Source organism: Lissotriton vulgaris, chromosome 7 (assembly GCF_964263255.1).
Source record: "Lissotriton vulgaris chromosome 7, aLisVul1.2, whole genome shotgun sequence".
NCBI classification, from domain to species: Eukaryota; Metazoa; Chordata; class Amphibia; order Caudata; family Salamandridae; genus Lissotriton; species Lissotriton vulgaris.
Window position 1 is genome coordinate 1,637,619,466 of NC_141695.1, and position 24,914 is coordinate 1,637,644,379.

Consider the following 24,914-nt stretch of genomic DNA (forward strand, 5'->3'; position numbering starts at 1 on the left):
TTGTATTTTGCACCTTTGCTCCCTAGGCTGCACAACTCAGTATATGTGGCCTCCACAATAGAGGACTCTTGCATTCTGTGCTGAACCGACACTTGAGCTGTCAGTTGTGCGCATATGCAATGGCACCGGGTTGTCCTGCACACACTATTATAGCCATGTTTGCAAACTGCCAAACCAGGTGATTAGGTGCCATTTTCTTTGCTCTCATTAGGGCCCATTGTGCTCTGGCTGTGCCGAACAAACTTTTTATTCTTCTGATTAGGCTGAGCCCAGCCGTGGGGTGTGGGGATGTGTATGGCAGAATGACCAGTAGCTTGTTTTGACTAGTTCTGGGCTTCCCCACAGGCCACTTTCCTTTAGGTATCTTTTATGGCTGGTTGCTTCAGTTTGGCCTTGATACACCTAGCGCTCTGCTGTTACAACTGTACTTCCACTTTCAGTTACAGCTCATGTGGCACATTAATATAGCGCTATGAATTTCCATTCAGGATGCCAGAATCGTGGAATTAGTCTAGCACCTCAATGCTGACTACTCCCAAACAAATCCTCACTCTCTCCTCTTTCTATGCATCAACTCCACCAGCTCGGTCTTTAGTCAATTCTGCCCTAGTATCTTCCTCACAGACTCTCAAGCGGCTGTTTTCCACTTCCTCTCATATTCCTTTTCCCCTGCCCCATTCTTCTCTAACCATCCCTTTCTCCCAGGCACTCACTCACACCTCTCTAAACACTCTTTCACTCAGTCTCTCACTTACATATCCTACTCCGGTATTAAGCTCTTTTCTGTCCTGAATTATCCCGACCCTTTACAGCAACTCCTTCCCTATTTTTGTAAAAATTTTTTCCATTGGTTTCATTTATTTTCCACCACCCCTCTCTTGTAACCTATTTCCCATTTTCTGGTTCTCCAACAACACAAGGTCATAGGAACGGCTATAGCAGTTGGGGGTTTGTTAGGTATTGACGCTCATAAAACAATCAAATAACAAAAGAGTGTATCCATATAAAGAAGCGTTTTTGAAGAGTCACTCTAACTAGGTAAAAGAACCCTCACTCACCAACCTAGTTGGTGACATGCTTCATCATAGGGTCCCACCAGAGATGCCAACTGCATCTCTGATGTGCTACAACAACTGATTACAGCGGAGCAGGTTGTTTTGTGTGCCTATCAAAGAGTGTGATGAGTGCAAAAAGTGAGATTAAAAAGTGCTGATGTTTTATCCAAAATACATTTTAATGGCAGAAAACAGGGCACTGGATAAAAACAGGTGAAGTGGATGTCCCTCACTGGCATAAATTGACCAGATACATCCTAAACAATCAACATTGGTCAACATGTTTCAGCTTCTGGGCGTATTACCTGAAGCTTCCTTCAGAACCAGTTCCACCACGGCGGTATAAGCACGCTAAGGCTTACCCTAACCTCTGTGGTGGGGTAAACCGAAACAACTCACGGTTTTGTAGCAGCCTTGAAGCATTTCTCAAAAGCCAAGAATGTGCTCAAAATCGAATACACCACTACTTAGGTTCTGCTAGGTGGCGGGACTCTAAATCAAAATTCAGCAAGAATCGACCGCCGGCTGGATACCTATCCGTTCCCAACAGACCTGGATAGGTATCTATAAAAAAAAAAAACTATCCCATATTGTGTTTAGATGGACAAAGCGTAAGGTCCACGGTGCTCTCAAATTAGGGAGGTACACCATGCTCCCTGAATTGTCAGGTCTATGACTGACTACCAACAGTCATACATTTTGGGGCACACACGATTTATATCATCTTATACATTTCAATAAATTATATTTCAATAAACAGATATTCTTGTCTTGACTTTTGGGTTTATTTTCTGGCTTTTCCAGCCATCCCCTCATGTACTTCTCTCCTGCAGTCCGTGTTGCTCATTGTCACCCTTATGCTTCCCCTCTGTATGTTGCTCGCGTCCTCCCTCTGTTGCTTTCTCGTGTGCTTCTTCTCCCCACCCCATCAGTGTTGTATCCCCTCATTTATTGTCACCCATTGCTTCTCCTTCCCCGCCCTTCATGTTCCTTTGCCCCACCATTACCTTCTTTGTCGCCTATTAGTTCTCGCCCCTCCAGGTTGCTCTCTCCACAACCTGCTGCCTCTAGGTTGCCTTGCCCACAACCCACCCCCTGGGGTTGTTCTCCCCATAACTTGAGCTCTTAGGGTTCCTCCCTGCCACTCACACTTTTTGATTTGCTGATGCAACTTCTCAGCAAATAAAAAGGAAACCAGCACCTGCTTCATAGTGTGGGATGTGCGTACGAGGTGTTAGTGCCTTCACTACACAATGCCATATCCGACCACGTGAAAGTTATTCCCTCCCTCGTGTATCTATTTTGAACTGCTTTGAGGTTGCTGTTCTGTCTACACACCATTGACACAGCCAGTGGGTCCCCAAGGCTAGACATATGTGTTTAGCCAATGCTTGTGTACCTGTTTATTTTAACACCTCGATTACTAGCACTTGTAGATGACGATTACCATGATTATTACATGGGAGAACCTACTCTAAAAGGCAAATTCCTTCAGGAGAATGAAATGCAATGTGTATCGCGGATGTAGGTGGCCACGCTCGGCGCTCTCTGCTTGAATTCTATTTGCACATATGCATATGTAATAAATGAATGGGACCGTAAGTGAATCCCCTGCCTTAGCTTCATTATTTTGAGTTGTTTTTACTGTATTGAGCACATTGTTAATTTGAGAACTTTGGAAACCTCTTTACAATGTCTTGGATCTATTTCTAAATTGTATCTTGGTCAGTTACTTTCGATTACGTTGCCATTTCGGCTGTTTATTTTCTTAGTGTTTATGCCATTGTATGTGTGTTCCCATTCTCGTAGGCAGACTAGAAAATATATTTATATAGAATATAGATGGATGTATAAATAAGAATAATGTGAATGTCACTTTAGTACTTTGGTAATATTGTGCCATCTAGTGGGCGTTCGATGGCTTGCGTTTAGTTTTTGGGATAACCCGATGCAGCTAAATATTATTTTGGAGGTTTTTATCCGGTCACACATTTCTTTTCACTTTTTCCAAACTACAAAACTCGCTCCAATTGATTAGCGTATCATTTATATTTTGTAGAAGCGCACTCTGCACTGCTTAAACTTCTATCCGGCTGATATATTTTTTTACTGACTTATACTAGCCTGGTTAGGATATCCTCCTTTTAAAAAAAAAAAAACATTGCTAATACATGTGTGCTCAACTGCAAAGAATAACTGTTTAGCTAGTATGCCGTTAATGTAACTTCTAAGCTGAGCTTCAAGTGTGCCTTTAATTTTTCAAATAAAATCTTAATTCATTTTAAAATGTCGCTGGTTTAATTTGCAGTCTTTTTGATCTGAAAATGACGACATGTTTGGAAAATGTGGTCATTTTCCTTTTGGAGGGAGACTGAGTACGCTCTGCATATTTTAACCTCCATGTTGCAGTATGAGAGGGTAATGGATCACTGAGGAGGGCCTATTGATAGCTGCAAGTGAACTATTCAAGGGTATTGGCTATAAAATTGATCTTAATAGTAAATAAAATGAACTAAGCTAAATGAGACTGATCCTTGATACAAAATGGTCTCGAATTGAGACTATAGGACTGTCATGTGTATTCGCAATTGGTAGGTATTGTCTTTATAGTCTTGTTTTGCACAATGCACGTTACCACATACCGCTTAGTGTATTTTTGTCACCATGCCTGTAAATCTTGCACTGGAAATGTCCTCTGAAAAACCACTTCATAAAGTAGTGAGTACTGTTTAACAAATTTACGGACCTGTTTGACCATTAGTGTTTAGCTTACGAATGTCTCTACTTTGCAATTAAACCATTGACGTCTTTGAAGTATTTAACTTTGGAACACTGTTTCAGTGGTTCTTAACCTGCCGTCTGGGGATCCCTGGGGGTCGGTGACGCATAGTCAGTGTGTTCTTTACTTCTTAGAAAAGTAAATAATATTAACAGATTCGTACAATGTATGTAAATAAAGAAGCATTCTGTTTAAATTGAAATTTTAAACGTTCTGTAAATGTGACCATTTGAAATGGAATAAAAATGTAAGTTGGTCATAGCAGATTAATTTGTGGCAGCATTTCAAGTTCATCAATATATAATAAGGCCGATTGGTTGCCTCATATGAATTGAGAAGAGCTCAAACATTCACATAACATTTGAGATTTCTCTTTTAGATGTATACGTAAATCTAAATAAAATATTTAATCAGTTGTGTACTTGTTACATTAATACTAGTTTCTGTATTTTTATGCTAAGGCCAGGCTCTCCGGTTTCCAGTAATGACTCTGTGGGGGTACTAGGATTTAAATATTGATTTCAGTGGGGATCCCTGGAATCCAGATAGATTAAGTTGAGGGTCCAAAGAAGTTAAACGGCTGAGAACCATCGCTATATTTAATATCCATAAGGCATATCCTTATGCCCTGTCTTGTAATTTACTAATTTGTATCATGGGCAAACTGAGCCGCCTCTCCCCAGCTTGTACTTATATGGTAGATTCAAGGATAATTTGACACTGCAATAGGTTTTAGTGCTACAAGATGAGTTACGCAAGTCAAAGACCTTGCAAGGCACTTAAAAAAACTAGTTTTATTGGAATTTTTAATATGGCAATACATATTCTGGTATTTTTAATATCCATCTATCAACAAGACAAACCCTCCATCAATACTATTGAATTCCAGCATACAACAGACACAAAAAACAAGAAAGGAAATGAGCCCGAACTGCTGAACGGAATTACACCAAATTTGGCAAAAAGGTATAGTTCGGTTAGCAGTTTGCCCTTTTTAGGGCTCGCCCCTTTGGAAAAGAGCCCTAATGCAGCCAAACCATATTTAAGGCCAAGGGCTCTCCAGCGGATTTTGGGAAGTGCACGCCTCGTGCACGAGCTTGCCTGAGCCTTCTGCCTATCAGCCTGCCAGTTCTCCTCCCCTAATTATTCACTTCACTGACTCTGGCTCTTCAAAGGCTCTGCTCCCCGCCCCCCGCCTGCACTTCACGGCCGCTTGTTGCATTCACAGCTCTCCACTTTCCTGCTTTGTCCATCTTGCTAAAAACACCTACTCCCCTCTTCCTCTCTCCCTGCTGTCTCTGGCTGCACTCCCTGACCTTCCCTGCCCTCTCACCCCACCTGCACCCCTCTGCATTCCACTTGCCTCCCCACCTTTCCTCTTTGCAGTGCTCTGTATAGCATAATTTCTTCATGTTCTCCCTCTGCCCACACTAATTACTGTGCAGCTGTAGATACTTTTCCATGCTGTCCACGTTCTGTGGTAATGGTGTCCCTTCCGGAAGGTGTGGCATGCGTTCGGTTATTCTTCACTCGTGGCCAGGGATCATACTGTACAGATAGATGCCTTCCGGGTTGGGAGTTAATTACATGGCCCCAGAGCTCTGCAATGTCTGTCATCCTTGATTTTTTTTGTGTGTACACAATTGTGCATGCAGGCCTCCATTCACAACTCTCGTATAACAAGAGTTTAAAACACTGCATCTGCTCTCAGGGGCACAATTAGACACAAACTTTAGTTGGGGACTAACAATTTGAACGGGGGGGGCTTTCTTCAGAACCCATGGACAATTACTTGCAGGGTCCTTTCACTCTTGTGGCACACTGCATAATAAGGGACGTTCTTTCTGAGCTCATATTTAGTAAATAATGTACCACAGGCCACTAATGTTGGTGTCAGTTACATATTCTTTATAGGGGTTTAGGGTTTTTCTAAAGGAGTTGTAACAGAATGGCTGAAAACGCTTCATTTTAAACACACTGGGCCGGCGGACCAAGCAAAATTTGGAAATTCTGGTTCTTTTGTCAGGGACAATCAATGGCGCATTCTTACGGTCTAAAAGACTCTAGGGGTTGTACAGCAACATTTTTACCTCTGTGATTGTAGGTGCTCTGAAGTTATTTGTGTAAAACAGCCACATTACTGGCATTTGTTGCTGAAATAAACAGCACCCACATGCCGGCCACTGGTATTGTATTTCAACATTTAATCCCGTCGGTATCTCAATATATACTCCATGCAGACATTTCAACGGCCAGAGTGTCAGGCTTTGGGCGAGAGGCACATAAAGCCCCCGTTAACAGTCTTTGAATTACCTCTGTGGTGATAGTTCTCCCCTGCATGTGTGATTCCATAGCCAGCATTGCAGTTGTTTGCTTTTTCTGGACCATGTATTGATGCCAGTTCACATAGTGCATGAAAGCACTTCAACATATGTGAGTTCAGACTGCCAGTTTTGCAAAAATAAAACCTTATATAAGTACTACTTAATGCAGTTCTGTGATATGCCTAGTTTATTATCTCTTCCTCCGCATCGCTGGCTCGCTCTGCCTCTGTCTTGCTCGCCCCTCCCCCTCCACCGAGAGTCTTGCGGTCCTTATTGTCACCTCTGCTTGCATTCACCCCTCCTTTCTCCCCTTTCGGCCGCTTTGATCTTCTCAGTGAGCTGTGCGCAAATACTTGTGTGTGATTACATGCCGGAGACTCTGGGTCGGAGCAGGCGCCTGCTTCAAGACTCCGCTTGCCTCGCCTCTCTGTGTTCATTTGTTAGGTCACCACTTCTCAGCATCCCTCCTCGCCGTGCCACAGCGCAAAATGCAAAAGTAATCTTCAGGACTATTGATGTCTTCAAATGACTCAAACTGAGCTACAAAACATGGTACTTCTCTTTTCCGTAACACCTAGAACTGCCAGAATTAAACGAAGGCACTAAAGTATAAGAAGCTATCGGTGCGTTTAGCATAGCGTCACTTACATGCCGGCATACTGGTCTCCTGATTTGTTAATAGATAAGAAGTACAATCGCAATTATTTTTACTAGCCGGGGAAATAAAACAAAAGCGAAATTGAAACTTCTACTAAAGCTTTCCAGTTCTTGGGTGCTTCATAAACTGCAGGGCAGGGAGGGATGCGCTCTGCTGGCAAGGTTGCTCACAATTGAACCTCAATAGCTGGATTTTAACCGTAGCTTTGGCATTTGATCAAATATTGTGAACTTCTTTACAAATGTTACAGTCCACATTCACGAGTCACCAACCTGTCTGGCTGGCCGGTAATGTGCCACGCCAACGCCTCTGCGTGAAGCAGTCACGACTGCGGGCCACAGCTGGCCTGGGACACACTCATAACCCAGCTGCCCAGAGCCCTTACTAGATTCTGTGAGCGTGGTCCCTGGTCGCAGCAAGTACTGAGCTGCACCCACGCAGAGATGGCACCAGACTATGAGCCTGCTCTTTCCAGGTTGTGGCCAGGGCCTGCATGCAGGAATACTGGAGGTGCAGCGCACTGTAATTAGCCATATTCACATTCCAGAACGAGGCCCTTGGTACTTGTGCTTTTGATTCCTGCATGGGAATCAAAATTGCCCCAACTGCTGAGGTACTGGGTTTTTCGGAACCAATACTAATACGGTAACCCAGCGGTGTCAGGGCAACACCCAAAGACTCCGGATTCCCCTGCCACTCTGCGCCACTCTGCGCCATCACAGCATCACTCTGCGCCACTCCAGCATCTCTCAGCACCACCAGAGCATCTCTCAGCACCACCAGAGCATCTCTCAGCACCACCAGAGCATCTCTCAGCACCACCAGAGCATCTCTCAGCACCACCAGAGCATCTCTCAGCACCACCAGAGCATCTCTCAGCACCACCAGAGCATCTCTCAGCACCACCACATCACTCGTCGCCACCACAACATCACTCGTCGCCACCACAACATCACTCGTCGCCACCACAACATCACTCGTCGCCACCACAACATCACTCGTCGCCACCACAACATCACTCGTCGCCACCACAACATCACTCGTCGCCACCACAACATCACTCGTCGCCACCACAACATCACTCGTCGCCACCACAGCATCAATCTGTGCAACCATTCAACAATTGGTTCAAATATGTTCTCTCAATGTTTCAAGCTTTATTACAAATGCCACAAAAAGATGTTAATATTTCACTTCTGTTCTTGGATTTTCATCACAATAAAATACACTGAACATAATCTTCACAAAAGTTATTTGCAAAAGTTTAAGCTATTGCCATTATAAATTACAATCACTTTTATTTAAGTATTAATTATTTAAAAAAATTAAGTCATTGTTATTTGTAATATCAATACATCTAAGTCACGTAAATGCAAAACATGTTGCATCGCAAATGTGACAGCTATAGCATTTGTAAAAGTTATAACTATTGGCATTGTAAATGACAAAGCTATTCATTTTGCTATTTTCAAAATCAACACATAAATGAAAAAATTGTCATTTACAAGACCAATAGCTCAAACTTTCCTAATGCGAGACCTATTGCATTGAAAAAGCTTGTTGTTAAATGGTATAAATCCGTTCGGTAGTTCCTGAGAAAATCAAAAGTAAAATCATAGATATATCTATAGATGAAGTACTGTACTCTGTACTCTACTCTGTAGTGTACTCCTTACCTTCCCGAGCACGAGCTTTATGCTAATTGGCTGTCAACACTTCAAACCAGGAAGTGCTGGCAGCCATCTTGAGCATCGGTAGAACTGAGGCACAAGAAAGCACCAAAAGAAACACGTAAAACACGCAAAGGTGCAGGGTAGAAATACCCGGACCCCCTAGGCCTGCTCAGGGGGTCCCACAAGGACCCCCAAGGGCAGAAAAACCCCGGGGGCTTTATGAAAGTGTTGGGGGGGCCCCAATCCCCCCCACACTGCACCGGGGACTGCCACCCTCTGGGGCAAAGTATGTATGATAGCGGGGGGGACACTTGGGGGGCCCCCCCGCAGCCCCGGGGACCGCCACCCCCGGGGGCTTCAATACGTATGGTGGGGGGCCTCTAAGGCCCCCCAAGCCCCGGGGACTGCCACCCCGGGGCTTTACTATTAAGTATGCGGGGGGCTCACGGCACCCCCGCAGCCCCGGGGACCGCCACCCCCAGGGGTTTCGTTTAAAAAAAAACTGTGTGGGGGACTCAAGCCCCCCCAACACGCCCCAGGGACCGCCACCTTCTCGGGGCACTAATATTTAAATTGGGGGGGGGGGGTCTGTGACGGACACCCCAGCCCCGGGGACCACTACCCCAGGGGCTTTTAACTGGTGGGAGGGGGCCGCGTGGCCCGCCGCATGGAGCCCTTGATGGCCCTGGGGACCGCCACCCCTCAGGGCCAGCTCCTGCAGTGCTGCCTACCCCCGGGACACTGCTGTTTGCTAAGGTAGGGCAGGAGCCTCGCGGCATAAAAAGCAAACTGCTTTGATTTTTGGGAGAGAGAGAGCAGGAAACCTGCTCTTTCAAAAATCAAAGCGTATTGCTTTTCTGCATGGGGAGCAGCATGTTAGCTGCTCCCCAACTGCCAAAGTGATACAGATTTTCACACAGTTTAGTCACTATCCACTATATTTAGTGAGACACTATAAATTAGTCAAGGAAGCAGTGAATTACACTGTTACTAAATCCTCCATCCAAATATTTATATTTATAGATCCACTCATTCTTCAATGCAAATTGCTATATATAACGAAGCAAACCATATTCACTGGATGATGTCATCAGTGATATCAGTGATGTCATTTGAGATGTCATCAGTGATGTCACTGACCATGTCATGAATGATATAATATATGACATCATCAGCAGTGGATTGCGGGTGCGCGAGATATATCTGAGGAATTTCAATGGTTTTGTATGAGTGAAATGTCCAGCTAACTAGAACACCCCTAAAACCTATAGTTTTTTCAGTGAATTTCTAAGGTTTTTTAAATGCTAATTCCTTGCTATATCAGGCCTGAAACCTATGTTTTTTTAGTGAATGTGTGCGTGTGTGTATATACATATAGATATAGTTATCTATCTATCTATCTATATATATATATATATATATATATATATATATATATCTATTCACTGAAAACACCATTGGTTTCACACCAGTTATAGTTAGCTGTAAATTTTACTGACATAAAACCATTGAAATTCCCACATTATATTTAGTTGGACTCACTATAACTTGCGCGCCTGCAATGCACTGCTGATGACGCCACATATTACATCACTCGTGACCTGGTCAGTGACTTCACTCATGACATCACTGATGACACCATCCAGTGAATGTGTGTCTTTCTGAAAAATAAAATGTTTTATTTATGTTTATGTAAAGGTCGATGGAAGAATAAATGTTTAAATAAGGGTCTAAACGGATTTTCTTTTTAAATTGATTGGACTACTGGCTTATTAAGTGTATCTTAGTGAATACATACATTAGCGAGTAACTTATAAATATTGAAATATATGTATCAGTGTTTCACTTAGTGTATAAGTGGCTGCATGGGTTGGTGACTGACTCACTGTTTGTATGTGTTTTGAAGACACCATATGTGTAGGATTGTAAGGGTGGATGAGTGTATATATATGTGTGTTAGTGAGTGAATGACTGTCTCACTAGTGTCTTTATTTGTAACGACATATGTTTTAATCTAGTATATGTGAGTATTGATGTATATAAGTAAGTATATGTGAGAGTGAGAGATTGTAAGAGTTCCTGTTTAAATAAGTATGTGTTTCTTTAAGTGATTGTTTATGAGAGTAAGTATGTGTAAGTTTCCTTAGAAGTAATGTGCTAGTCTGTGTATACTTGTATATGCAAATAAATGAATGTTCAATAGTTTATTTTCATGTGTGAGTATGTGTGTGAGTAACTTTTGGATGACTGTCGGTGTGTAACAGGATGTATATGTGTATCACTACATATGAGTGAGTATATGTATGAGTGACTATATAGAACTGTTGCTGAATGAGTGGATGTGTATATAGATGGTGGAATTACTGAATTGGTTGTTGTATCTGGTATGGGTATCTCCATTTTTTTGAAAATGTTAGTTTCTATTTTTGAATATGTTTCAAGGGTTACATTACACTGAAAGGAGGTCTGTCAGTCTGTCACAAGGATGGTGTCATCAGTGATGTCATGAGTGTCACTGACCATGTCATGAGTGATGTAATATGTGACGTCATCAGCAGTGCATTGCAGGCGCGCAAGTTATAGTGAGTCCAACTAACTATAACGTGGGAATTTCAATGGTTTTATGTCAGTAAAATTTCTAGCTAACTATAACTGGTGTGAAACCTATGGTTTTTTCAGTAAATTTAATAGGTTTTCTTTAATGCTTTATTCCTAACTATAACTGGTGTGAAACCTCTGGTTTTTTCAGTGAATTTCATATGTTTTTTAAATGCTAATTCCTAACTATAACTGGTGTGAAACCTCTGGTTTTTTCAGTGAATTTAATAGGTTTTTTTAATGCTTTATTCCTAACTATAACTGGTGTGAAACCTCTGGTTTTTTCAGTGAATTTCATTGGTTTTTTAAATGCTAATTCCTAACTATATATAGGGCCTCAAACCTATGTTTTTTTCAGTGAATTTCAAAGGTTTTTTTAATGGCAAATTTCTATAGGTATGAAATGTAATATTTTTTATAATGAATCCTATATTGTATATTTATGTAATACTATTTTTAGGTCTCGCCTTTTCCATTCCGAAGGAATGGGAAATGGCGAGAATTCAAGTGCTCAAAATACTCGTGAAACCACGGGTTTTTTCGTGCGGTTTTCTTCGAGTTCACATGGCCACAGGCAAACGCTTTTGGGCCATAAACTTTCACGGCCATCTGTGCTCCAGCACCTCCCCTCTCTCTCCCCGCGCACAGCCTTACTTGGATTTCTCCTCCCCCTCCCCAGCCAGCTTCCCCCAGGCCGTAGCAGCACTCCTCCCACACCTTTGAAGTGAAGCTTAGCTTCACTTCAAAGACCCCTGCTGCTTCACACCCTCATCACGACTCTCCCCGCTCGGCCACCTCCCCTGCCCGCCGTGTCGCATTTCTTCTCCCCCTCCCCGCCTTCCCTCCTTCTTGTTTCTTCAACATTTTTGAGGGAGACTGGTAATTATAGCCTCAATATTTTATTTCGCAACATTTTGTTTATTAGTCAATATTTACTTTCCCCCGATGAAAGATCCCTCTCTTCTGCGTATTAGTTGGAAAATAACCCCTTTCAAATACCATAACACGGTTTTTTTGGCTGTGCATTATATTTAGAGCGAAATGCAAGGTGGCGTGTTTACTTAATATTTCTGTTGCATTAAGGGGAAAAAACTTTTTAAATAAGGTTTCAAGCAGTTAGATGAGTGTGCTGCGCAAGGCCCGATATTCCTTGCATTTAATGCAGTTCAGAAAAAGACAAACGCTTCATCTAGAGGGCTATTGCCTCGGGCACATTTGTTTCACTCAGCAGAAATGATAAATGCGATAATGCAAATATCAACATTTACGTCCAGAGCGCTCCCTGCATAACAAATACACACATAGGGGTATGAAAGGATTCCCGGAAACGTTCGCACTTTATCGAAGAGTCTAGGTTGCCTGTCCGCAGTGAGGGCGCTTGAGACATCCCCCGAGGGTTTATGTTATGAGTTTTCGTTGAAGCCGTTTTCAAGCGACATGAAAGGGTGGTGTCGGAAATCCAAGGCTTTCTACAAACTTTTCTGCCCCAGCACTGGAATCAGTAGCGAGGATCAGATGCTTATACCAAATTTAAACAGACTTCAGGATACCTCAGTACCTCACGTCTACCTAAATATTCGATTTTATTCCACGTTCTATTTTACCGATGATATGATGCATTTGCCTTTTATCTATTTTGCCGGTTAAACCAAACCAGGAAAAGGAGACTCGGAAACAGGATGTAGTAGGTGGGACACACGTGGGGCTTCCACACAAGAGGTGCACACCAATCTGTTTTACTAGTTTCTCATTTTTACGTTCCCAATGAAATGTGTACTTTTATTGTGGCGCGTTGCTGTTTTTATATTAAATATTCTGTCTGCGTTCCTTATTTACATTTGTTTCCGCGATTGTTGTTCATGTGGATTAATGGACAACTATTTCCCGTGTCTTTCAAAGCTGTGAGGGGTGAGGGTATCTGTTAATGTAAACCATATTAGTTATGCGGGAGGAGTTTACGCCCGTTTGTTTACACGAGGGTTCGCCTCACGCGCCCTTTTGTTTACACGAGGCTTCCCTGCATGCGCCCTTTTGTTTACACGTCTTCCCCGCACGCGCCCTTTTGTTTACACAAGTCTTCCCTGCACGCGCCTTGAGCGCCGTGACGCACTTGGAAGCCGTTCATCCTTCAGAGGCCTGCAGTACTAAAGTCTGTCTTCTATTAGACGCAACCATTAAATCCCTTATTCTTGGGATAGGCCTTCTCTCTTTGCAGTTTTATGTAGCGTGAACTCGACTGGAGAACTTTCTGTGAGCACCAGATTACACCACACAAGGCTAGGTTAATTATTTGTTTCAAGCACACAATACTACGGAATTTGCCCGGAATCACAAGACGTTGAGCCAACGCCGGGACTCAAACCTGGTCCTCCAGTTCCAACGTCACCAGCTCTGGCCACCGGCTGGGACTGAAAGGGACATGGGCAAATATATTCGTTAGAAAGAAAGTGTCTTGTGGTATTTGCGAGCACAAAAAGGAAGCGGGCGCTGAGGGATTATTTGATACATTCCACTGTGCCCGAGGCAGAGTAAGCCGTCATTCAATGGGAAAGGGGAGGCGACCGCATGCAATGCACTCCCGGTGTCAGGCCGCCCCCATACGCCTTCCCCTCACCCTGCCCACTCATGTTAACTCAGTCTTTACTTCCTTCCACAAATTCCTACCTCAGCCCTGCCTCTCTTGACCCATCTCGGCTTCCCTACAACCCCCTAAGTTCTCTCTCACCCCAACAGCCATAGATTCTTACCTCGCCCACTTCACAACCCTTAACTTCCCCGAAACCGCTCTGCACTACCCGTTTATCCCTCAACCTGAAAATGTATTCTAACCCTTTTCCATATCTTCCCTCCCACACCCCATTTCTCTGCCCTCCTGTACTCATTTGTCTCCGACACCAACATTCTTTGAGTCCTATCTTGCCTTCACAGCCCTCAGTGGGTCCCCATCTCACTTCTACGCCCCTCATATACTTCCCTCGTGCATTCATGCCCTACTTTTACTACCCACCCCATCCTCACCCTGATACTTTGCCTCCCTCATTCATCGTTTCCTCCTTTACCACCTCACCACATATTCGTAGCCACGCCCATTCCTTCCTTCACTCACCTTCACCCCCTTTACTCTACATTCCTTGTCCCTTCCACTGCGTTCGCACAACGAGCATGAAAATGCTCATACAAAAAAAAAGTAGACAAGGATGTATCAGTTTGCTAATGTCCACATTTATGAAATGTATCCCACGATTTACAGCGTAACCAGCACTTTTTTTCTCGAGCTGTGTGAAGATAGTAAAATATTTAAATAGTATTTGCAGACAAAGGAGTGGAAAGTAGGTGAAAATTAGCACAACCGGTTTAAAAGATAACATAGCCAATAGGTCTTGCCTTTGGGACCTTATAAGTGTTTAGCCATGCAACACTTGATGTTGTTGCACCAAGGAAATTTTGCTTGATAACTTCTGCACAATATCGTTGGTGCACAAACATCAACTGTAACATGGCTAAACACTTATAAGTTACAAGGTTTAGCCATGCAACAGCTGATGTTGTTGCACCAAGCATATTGTGCTGCAAAACTAAATACTTATAAGGTCCCAAAAGCGAGACCTATTGGCTATGCCAATGCTTGTTTTTATGTATATTCATGTTTTATTTATTTTTTAAAATATTTTTTGCCCTGTTGCGCTCCCGGTGCGCGTCCCGGTGAGCGCACTGGTAAGCGCAGTCTTGCAGCGCGCCCCAGGGTGCGTACCGGTGAGCGTCCCTTTAGCGCTTTTTCCGCGAACGAAAACATCATCGTGACGTATCGCGTAGCCGCGTCTGCGTGATACGCACGGCGTAAGCACACCCGGAAGCACTCGAGCGCATACGATCGCGCTACATAACCATCCGCCGCGCTTACGCGACGAGCCCCTAGGCGCGCCCCGTAAGCGCGTCGGGTCATGTGACCTGAAAATAACACTTCATTCATTCAGGACAGTTTTTTTCCTAATGATGAAAGCCCCCACCTTTTGTCCTCATTCTCACTTTGTTCTTTGAGTGAGGAAGACCTGGTCCCCTCCCATGGCAGACGTAGGTTTGATTTCTGTTTATTATTAGCCACAATTTAGGAACTGGAGGTGAAAACATGCCAAAGATAAATAAATCATGGTGCTACTGAATTTTTTGATTGTTTGTATATGTCCACAAAGGCACTTTGTTTTAAGAATATCCACACCAAGGAGCACTGTACGATTGGAGACGGGTATCAAATCATTACAACACCTATTAAGATAAAGACCTCCTTGATGTTCAAATAGTTATGGCAACTCTACTCCTAAAATATCAAACTAAATCTTAATCTGATTTTAAGTAGCAGCAATTGTACTTTGAATACAGAGCTTTGTCAGATTCCAACCAAACCTTTCTTTCTATCCTTTCTTGGTCTTTCTCCAGTGTGAGCTGCTGAATGCTGATGGCATTCTTTGGAAACGCAGATGCTCATTTGGTGGACCTGAACTAGAAACTATTTGCCATGTAAGGCTTAGTGGTAAGAGGTAAGTGAAAATATTGAAAAGATTAGTTCTCCTTTTGTCCTGCATATTAATTTGTTAGATCTGATTTGATTCCATCTAGATTAGAAATGAAAATTAAATGAAGTAAATTGTATTGAGGCTTATTTTATAAAGATGATTCAGAGTGGAATGATATTAATGTGTATTTGTATTTATATGTGCAATTGTTTAAAAGGTTTTCTTTCCCTAAATAAATGTACATGTAAACTTGAACCAGTCGAAGTCCCAGAAATGTGAAATGATCCAGGTCTTTGCCTCCCCATGACCTCTGTAAATCTATTGTTGCTTGCAGTCAACAAACCCAGAGTGACTGAATATCTGTAAGGTGCTATTACTCCGTTTTGTCTCGTAGATTAGCTTTGTGTTCCTTTCCTGCTGCCCAGTACTTTTTGTGAAGGAGTCCTCTACGTAAATCATACAAAATGCTTGCTCTGAATTTGTCATATGGAATGGAACATTGAAATTGGCTCAGTTGATTATCTGAATGTGAAAAACCTGCACCCTTGGTTACCTTTATACTTGGTCATTTGATCAACTACTTTAACTCAGTGGAGTGTGAGCAGGAAGGGAACTGCAAGGTGTGGTATTAGAGCAGTAGATTAAAAAGAAGAGGTGGGATAGATAGTTTGACGCATTATCGATATATTAAAGTCTGTGAGAGTGTGTCACAGATATTGAGTAGAGCATAGTGCTGGGAGGAAAGGTAAACTGAGGAGAGAGTAAGAAGTGGAGGAGCACCTGTTGCCGCTGACAGCATTGCCTCCCTAGCTTACTGTGTGTCGCTGTTTCTTGCTGTGCCAGCAGCTCCTTATACAAAGTGGTGTAAGACAGAAGGCCATGAGAGATCTGAATGGAGGAAAAAGGCAGGTTAGCAGATGTTAATAGTATTGTTCAAGGCCATTAGCAATGTTGTATGCCATCACTTCAGGCCCATACTTCAGAGTTATTGAGTTAACTTCTGTGATTACCTGCTCAACAGGGCCATTTTAAGTAATCTGGACTGCATTTAAGATTGCCTCGCAAAGTGAGCTATTGTGTCTTCAAATTGTTCACGCCTGTCCTGCATTTACAATTTTTCTCTTAGCCGTGTTGGCACATGTTTTAAGTTGTGTTGATATGTTGCTGCATCTGCAATATTCCTTGTATAACATGATTTGTAGGTATTTTCAAAAGCAGAGATTCACCTTTGTCACTCTGTGCGTAAATAATCCTCCAATACTACTGCAGGTTGGCAAAAACACAGGGCTTCCGATGACAAGGCATAGTAATGCTCAAAGAAAGCAATACCAATGTTTAAAATGAAATTTTTACATTTTCAGTTAAATAACTTGACAGGTTAAGTTTGCCTCTACCTCTTTGCAATTTTAGGTGCGGATGTAATTTTTAAAATGAGTGGCCTCGGGGAGAACTCCTTAGACCCTTTGACAATAGATTCAAGAAAGCGCAAGACCTCTTCCTGTGATACCCCTGGACCAAGGTAGGAATTGCTCCTTACTTTTCATCTGAAAATAGAAATGTGGATTAAACAGTGTAACACTCATTTATGCGACTCTTAAAATAAATACTTACTTTGACAGCAAATAATTGGTGCTCAAACTTTGTCTTTGGAAACCGCTGCCTGCTTTCCCTTCCTTGGTGCTGCGGCTCCTCCAACTGCTATTTCAGGGTATAGTTCCTCCCATACCCTGAAATGGTCTAGTTTAGTAGATCACAGGGCGTATTATTTTTGAAAAAGGATTTGCATCCTTATTCTGTGTATTAATCATTATGTGCTTTCATATAATGACTGAAATTAAATAGTTAATGATATGGACTTGAGCCAACAACCTGTTTCGAAACAGCAGGGTAGTTGAGACATTGTCTTCAAGATGACTGTTCATTTCCTACATCATGGCTTAAACTCTTGTGCCTGTAATCCATGGCGAAGTGGACAGATTTACTTTAACAATTTGTGAAGGTTTACTATAGTGGGGAGTTTGTCACAAGTACTACAAACAGTACATTCAGATTCTGCAAGTAGATGAAATTAATTGACATACTAAGCCTAGTTTCAGTTGTGCCTTCAATAAGTTTGTCATAATACAGCTCTGTATCGCAACACATGGCCTGCCCAAAGCTAAAGACTTATGGCTCTGTATTCCTGACATTAGTCAGGATGTGATAAATGTATAATAAAACTGAAAAATTTAATCTCCCATTGTTTACAGAGTACAGCACCCCAAAAGGTTCCCAACGAGGGTCTTACTCCCACTTTAACATCTCGAAAAGGGCCTTCCACTGGATGAGCGGCACCAGTCATTCTCCATTTGTGCTCCAATGTATTCAAGTGTGCTGCCACTCTCCAATTGGGCTATGACCATCCAGCTACCTATCACTGCTCCAATGGTTGTTAGTGCCAGACAGTCTCTGAGAAGTGAGCCAGGGGCTCAGGGTAGAACTTGCAAAAGACAAACAACCTGCCATCATTGCCATAAGGGCCCCAATGTTATAGAAGGCCATGTAGCAGCCAACATCTGAGCGGCTCGGCTGATGGTGCTGATCTTTAACTGTGACAGTGTGCTGTACAACCTCTACTGCCACTTATCGTGCTTTACTCTAGGTCTCAGAACCTCATGGTCTACTCATGTGGTAAGGACGAGTGATGAAGACCCAGTCTACAGTTAATGTAATGTGGGGGTAGGGCTACCTGATTTTGCTCAGCACACTGTCGATGTGAAGGGAGAAACCGAAAATGATATTTTTGGACCGAGCCTTTGTCCTACGGCTTAAAGCCGTGGGTACCTAGGTCAGAATAGGCAGTAAGCAACCAGTCGTTTATTTAGAATTCTGAACGGAAATTATTTAAGTGATTATATTGTACTCTTGCAGAGATTGTGCTTAATTTGAACCTGGCACTATCCGGTATTAATTTTGAAGCACAATCTGAGTAATGATGACTAGAACTAGTGCCATTGCAGACCACTGACTCAAATTAAAATACAAGTGTGTGCATTTTGCAATATGTTACATAGACTCTTGTAAGGTTCTTTAGGTGAACAAGCCCTTGCAAAACGCATTAGTCCATCAAAACTACACTTGTGTTTTTTCTTCTTCATATTCTGTTTCTACCTGTTAGGTGGTGTTTTTGTATGCTAAATTGTTTGTAACTTTTTGTTCTTTCAGCCTAAGCTGCAGTGGCGAAAAGAGGCGTCGTGAGCAGGAGAGTAAATATCTTGAAGAATTGGCTGAACTGATATCTGCTAATCTTGGCGACATTGACAACTTCAATGTCAAACCAGATAAATGTGCCATCCTCAAAGAAACTGTAAAGCAGATTCGCCAGATAAAAGAGCACGGTAATATCCTCATATTTTGTTCTTGTTGCTTTTCACTTAGTTACATTGGGAGGAAACAGGACGACTTTTGTTTAATTTCTAATGTTCCAACAGCATTCTGGGCTTGGACAGAATGCATATTTGTTTTACCACTATAGTCTTGATTGGCCAGTGTTAAAGCACACAAAGTTCACCCTCGACCAGGTTAAAAAAATGGATTTTCTCTGAATAACCTCCTCATTGGCTGTCTTTTTGGGTTCATGTGCTGTTTAGCGAAAAAAAAACCTCATTTGTAGTGATGGTTATGCTTTACGAAACCTCTTAAATAAAGATGGCCTTGTTTGTGGTAGGTACTGAAGCTTTCAAACAGTCAATTTTCTTGTAAAATGTGGGAATATTTTTTGTATAGCTGCTGTTGTATTTAAGATTCTCTATTCCCAACCATCACTCTACCTTTAACTCCATCTGGTTTTACAAATTCACTATAGGTCTCAGATTTCTATACAGTTAATGGCTACCATGTTTTGATCTGTTAGATGTCTTAGAGGTACATTTCTCAATGTCTGTGTTCTTTGCATCACAATTTAATGTGGAAAACTACCAGAGAGCTTTGCATATAGAAACCACGGTTTGCCCTTGATCACACTCTGGCTTACAGAGCTGCCTGGCGCATGCAGTTGCATAGTTGTGCATAGCAGTGTTGTTTTATCTGATATTGTAAGTCTTAACAGGCTGGAGGATTCTTGCAAAGGGAACTAATGGACTAAAGGAAGACCGCTTTGCAGAGAAATTCATACCTGCATGTCTGTTACTGTACAGATCAGAGGTGGATTGGAAGTGGTACTCATCTGCCATGTTTTGAGATTTCCATTTTTTTTAAGTTTGAGGTGCAAGTTATGTGAAGCTGTTTGAGTACCTGGCTCAATACTGTAACTAAATGTACAGTCTCTTCATGTCATTTAGATTGTTTCAGCAGAATCTGACAGGATTTCTTGAGGCGCAGTGCTGAAGTTCTGCACTAGTTCAGTCCTTTTGCAGAGTAAGAACTGCTACTCTTGGATAGACCTTTTTCTGGTTCTGTGAACAGTTTTTATATTTTCGCTTCAGTTTTTTTTGTTGCAAGAATATCTGGAGTGATGAAGACTAAGTAGCTTTAAGCACCATTCTGAAGTCCATTTCTAGAGAAGAAAACTCTTTTGACTGCCTACAGTATTTTTGTGACGTTTGGCTTTCCTTTTGAATAATATTGCGGCAGTATTTGACAGCTGCACTCCATACCAAGTGTCACCCAGTTAACAAAATAATCATTTCAATAAAAAAAATGAGAATCAGTGTTTATTATTTGTATTTGTTCTGAAATTGGAATGTTAATGCAATTTGTACATTATCATTAACTTAATATATCTGAAGTCTACAATTGCAATTACTTTTCAAACAGGTAATGCATCCTCCAACGATGATGATGTGCAACAAGCAGATGTCTCTTCAACAGGCCAAGGGGTGATTGATAAGGATTCTTTGGGGCCACTGTTACTGCAGGCAAGTATAAATAATTACAACATTCAGCATAATTTGGCAGTTTTTCCCTCCCCAAAATCATTAATTGACTGCAAAGGTTGCTTTTAAGCAGTGGAGTATAACTTTGAAATTGACTTTAGAACCAGGAGTACTGGACCTATTTGCCTATTAATGAATATCGCTTCACCAGCCATATTGTTAGAAGCTTGTGCTCCTAACTCTTTAAATTCATGTAATGTTTGTGTCCAGCACCTGTACTCCTTGAACATTGAAGCAATATTGTTTATTTTATTTATTTTGAAAGTTTTATAGAGCGCGACAAGACCCTTGCGGACATCAGAGCTCTTTACTATTAGTGAAGGATAGTTATGCAACAAAATAGCAGCAGGTAAATAGAGTACACATAGCATAATGTGGAAAGTAAATCAAAACAATAACAGGTAGATGAAGTATAAATAACATATTGTGCAGATTAAATCTAAACAAAGAGGTACAGAATAGGGAGTCAACTGTGGGGCATAGGTTGTCTGTACCCATGTGATAAAAGAAATATCGGTAGAGGTACTAGTGAACTCGTAGTTTTGCAGCGTGAATCTTTCTGGATTCACTCTGCTGTGCATATTCCGCTATCTGGTGGTTGGGCCAGGAATCGTAGTCTTTTTTTCTCTTTTTTCTTTTCTTTTTTTCATAGCCCAGGTGGGCGTCGACGTCCCACCATTTGGTGTACCTTCGGTGACGTCTGCATTCTTTCGGCGGAAGCTCCCACCCTTGGGCGCCATCTTCAGATTCTTTTTTCCGCCGTTGGGTCTAGATCGTCGCGTGAAGCTCCAGAGATTTTGGAGGAGAAAAGGAGAAAATATAGCAACTTTTCGACAGAAAAGACCTAAGAAGATTAGGAGAAGAAGACCATCAGAGAGGAGACGACGAAGAAGGGGAAGAACCTCTATCTTTGATGCCCTTCGGAAAATGCGCACACAGGGGGCCCTCTGAGTGCAGGGATGTACATGACATCCTTTAAATTCTGCAGAAACTGCCACCACAAGTTCGCGCAGAAGGACCATCACCCGGTCTGCAACCTCTGCCTGCCGATCGACCACGAGAGCAAAGACTGCAACGCCTGCTCAGTCTTCAAACTAAAGACACTCCGGGTTTGAGAGAAGCAGAGGATAGCTCACTACACGATGCAGGGCAAAGGCCAGGCCCAATGCTTTATGAACTGGGCCTCTCCACCGACTATGAGGACAACATCGCCGAAAGTCCAGATGACTTCACGGTCGCAGAGACCGATAAGAAAACGTCTGACAAGTTAGGAGAGTCTATGACCCCGAAAACCTTGACAGGGCCTCGAAAGCCTGAGACTGACTCTGGGAAATCAGCTTAGAGCCTCGAAGGGAGCACTGGCGCCGAAAACTTCGACCGAAGCTGCATCCCGCGATAAAGGGCCCCACGGATCCTTCGAGAAGGACTCCCGGGCGCCGAAGACCGGCGAAAAGCCAAGGTCGTCGAAGCAAGCGCCCGAAAAAGGGACTTCGACTTCGAAGGAGAAGGAGCCGAAAAAAGCTTCAATGTCTATGACGCCGTCTAAGACGCCGTCTAAGAGAGCAGCCGAAAACTCCCGACGACGAGCAGGCCTCACAGTTGGAGAGAAAGAAAAGGCTCGAGGCTGAGATGGAAAACATCCTTCAGAGGAAGAAGGACTTTGAGGAAAAGATGAAAAGTTTCAGGTTCCCCTCGAAGTCAGCGTTGGCCGTTGCTGAAGTGCAGGGGCACGAGGAGTTCGACATCGAAGAGCCGCCGAAAACTCCGGAGCCCTCAGAACACGAAGAGGACCTCTATTACACAGAGGGTGATTATGGGGAACAGCAGTCCATATCCTCGACGGCCCAAGACCTGGAATGGCAGGACATCGAGGCCGAAAACCCGGAGGAGCCTGTGGAGACATATCCCTCGAGGCCTTTGCTGCAAGATGACATTGGGGCATACAATGAGGTCGTCAGGAAGGCAGTCGCAGTTTATGGGGTTAAGCTGGAAGAGGAGAAGCCTAAAGCAGACTTCCTGCTGGAAACATTGCTCCCCACACAGACAAGGAGCCAGTTCTTGCCCATGCTGAAAAGTATCACGGATCAGGGAAAGGAAGCGTTCAAGGACCCTGCTACATGCAGGTCAGTCACGCTGAGGACAGAGAAGAAATAAAAATTCTCCACCCAGGACCCTGATTACATCAAGGGGTCCGTCACAGCAGATTCAATAATTGCTGCAACGGCCAGAAGAAGGGCCAACGTCCCAACAACATCTGGGCCACCACCTGACAAGGAAAGCAGGAGGATGGACCTGATGGGCAGAAAAATTGAGAGGAACGCCGCAATCCACCGGCGGATGGCTAACTCCAATGCCCTCCTGAACAGGCACCAATACCAACATTGGGATGAGATCGGCCAATTACTCAAGCACCTCCCAGAGCAATACCTTCAGAGGTCAACGCACCTTGTGGAAGAAGGGGAAAAGCATTGCTAGGCATTGCTAAGCATTGCTAACTCGTGCCTGAAGACCGCCTTGGATGGGGCTGAAACATCCAGCAGACTGATGGCTATAGGCATCACAGAGAGAAGGCTAGCCTGGCTCAGGATCTCAGGCTTCAAAACCACGGTTCAGAACAACATCATGAACACAACTTTCAATGGAGAGAAACTGTTCGGAGCCCCAGTTGATGAGAAACTCACCCAACTGAAAGACAACAAGACGGCAAGGTCCATGGGGGCCCTGCAATTCAGGGGGTTGTGAAGAGGCACTCCTACGTGGAGGCTGAACGAAAGGGGTGAAAACCAGCAAGGACAATAACACCAGGAGTTCCACCAGGGTCAACCGAGTGACAACCAAGGTCACCAGGGCCAGCAGAAGCAAAACTGGAACTATCAGAACAGGGGCCAGTCCTTTGAGGAAAAGGACGGGGCTATAGAAGGAGAGGCGGTGAACAACCCCCCTCTAAGTGACTTCACACGGAAAAAGGTGCCTTCGGGGGTGGAGCATGGGAAAACAAAGGGGAGAGGGCTACACGGACAAGACACAAAAGAGCATGTCACACCAGTAGGAGGCAGACTGAGATTTTTTCTCTAGGAGTGGAGAAAAATAACCAGACAAGTGGATACTCTACATCATACAGTTGGAAAAGAGACCACCAAACAGAAAGCCAAAGAAAAGAGAGCACTCGGGAAGAGAGCTGCAATTGCTGCAAGAGGAAGCTGAAGAACTCCTTCTCAAAGAGGCCATCGAACCGGTCCCATTCATAGAACGGAATAGGGGAGTGTACTCAAACTACTTACTGGTGCCAAAAGTGGACGAAAGCCTAAGACCCATCCTGGATCTACGGTTCCTAAACAAGTATGTAAAGACTCAAAAATTCAAGATGACGTCCCTACGAGAGGTTATCCCACAGATAAAGGCTGGGGACTTCTTGTCCACCGTAGACCTCAAAGATTCGTACCTGCACATCCCCATGAACAGGCAGCACAAGCACATGCTAAAATTCACAGTAAACAAGGACCACTACCAATTCACAACCCTGGCATTCGGTCTAAAGTCCGCACCAAGGGTATTCAAATGCCTCGCAGCAGTGGCCGCACATCTGCGAAGAGAGGGGATACACGTGTACCCCTACCTCGACGACTGGCTGATAAAGGCAAGCTCTTACAGGACATGCAAGGTTCATACAGAGCAGGTCACAAGAACGCTAACAAGCCTGGGATTCTCCATACATTGGGGAAAATGCTCGATGGAACCAGAGCAAGTGAAGATCTACCTCGGAGCTCAAATCAACACCGTCCAATGCAGGGTGTTACCCAGCGAGAGGAGGACACTAAGCCTACTGAGGGAGAAACGTCGCTACCAGAAGGGGCGAGCTCTGACCGCGAGGACGGTGAGCAAGATCTTGGGAATGATGGCGTCATGCCTACACCTGGTCCCCAATGTACGCCTACAAATAAGACCACTCCAAGAGTGGCTGCAACAGCAATGGTCACAAGCTACAGGAGGTTGGGAGGATCTAGTGGTTGTAAGGCACAAGGTGCAGGAAGAAATGAAGCGGTGGACCAAAGAGGATAACAATAGGGAAGCCTCTAACGCCACCGGACCCAACAGTGACCATCACCACAGACGCATCCCAAAAGGGATGGGGCCCACACATGAACAGGCTCAGAGTGAGGGGTCTGTGGAGCCCAGCGAATGCGGTCAGACACATCAATTTTCTAGAGCTGAAAACAGTGTTGCTTGCCCTCAAGGCCTTTCAGAAACAACTGTACAACCAAAAGCTGCTGATACAAACAGACAAGACCACAACAATGTTTTACATCAACAAACCGGGGAGGAACTCCATCATTCCCTCTGTCAAGCTTGGCACAGGAAATCTGGAGATGGGCAATACCACTCAAAATATACCTGCTAGCCAT

The 24,914-nt window shown here is 43.5% G+C and overlaps 1 protein-coding gene across 6 annotated transcripts in view; it reads left to right on the forward strand.

The window, feature by feature from the left end:
• Positions 1-24,914, forward strand: part of NCOA3 (nuclear receptor coactivator 3) — a 633,192-nt gene that overhangs the window by 255,913 nt on the left and 352,365 nt on the right. For all 6 annotated transcript variants that reach the window (XM_086932604.1, XM_086932603.1, XM_086932607.1 and 3 more), the window contains 4 exons: positions 15,522-15,622; positions 17,009-17,117; positions 18,803-18,975; positions 20,393-20,493. In XM_086932604.1, coding sequence (XP_086788730.1) covers positions 17,029-17,117; positions 18,803-18,975; positions 20,393-20,493 — 363 coding nt within the window. In that variant the 5' untranslated portion in view covers positions 15,522-15,622; positions 17,009-17,028. The remainder of the gene's footprint in view (positions 1-15,521; positions 15,623-17,008; positions 17,118-18,802; positions 18,976-20,392; positions 20,494-24,914) is intronic.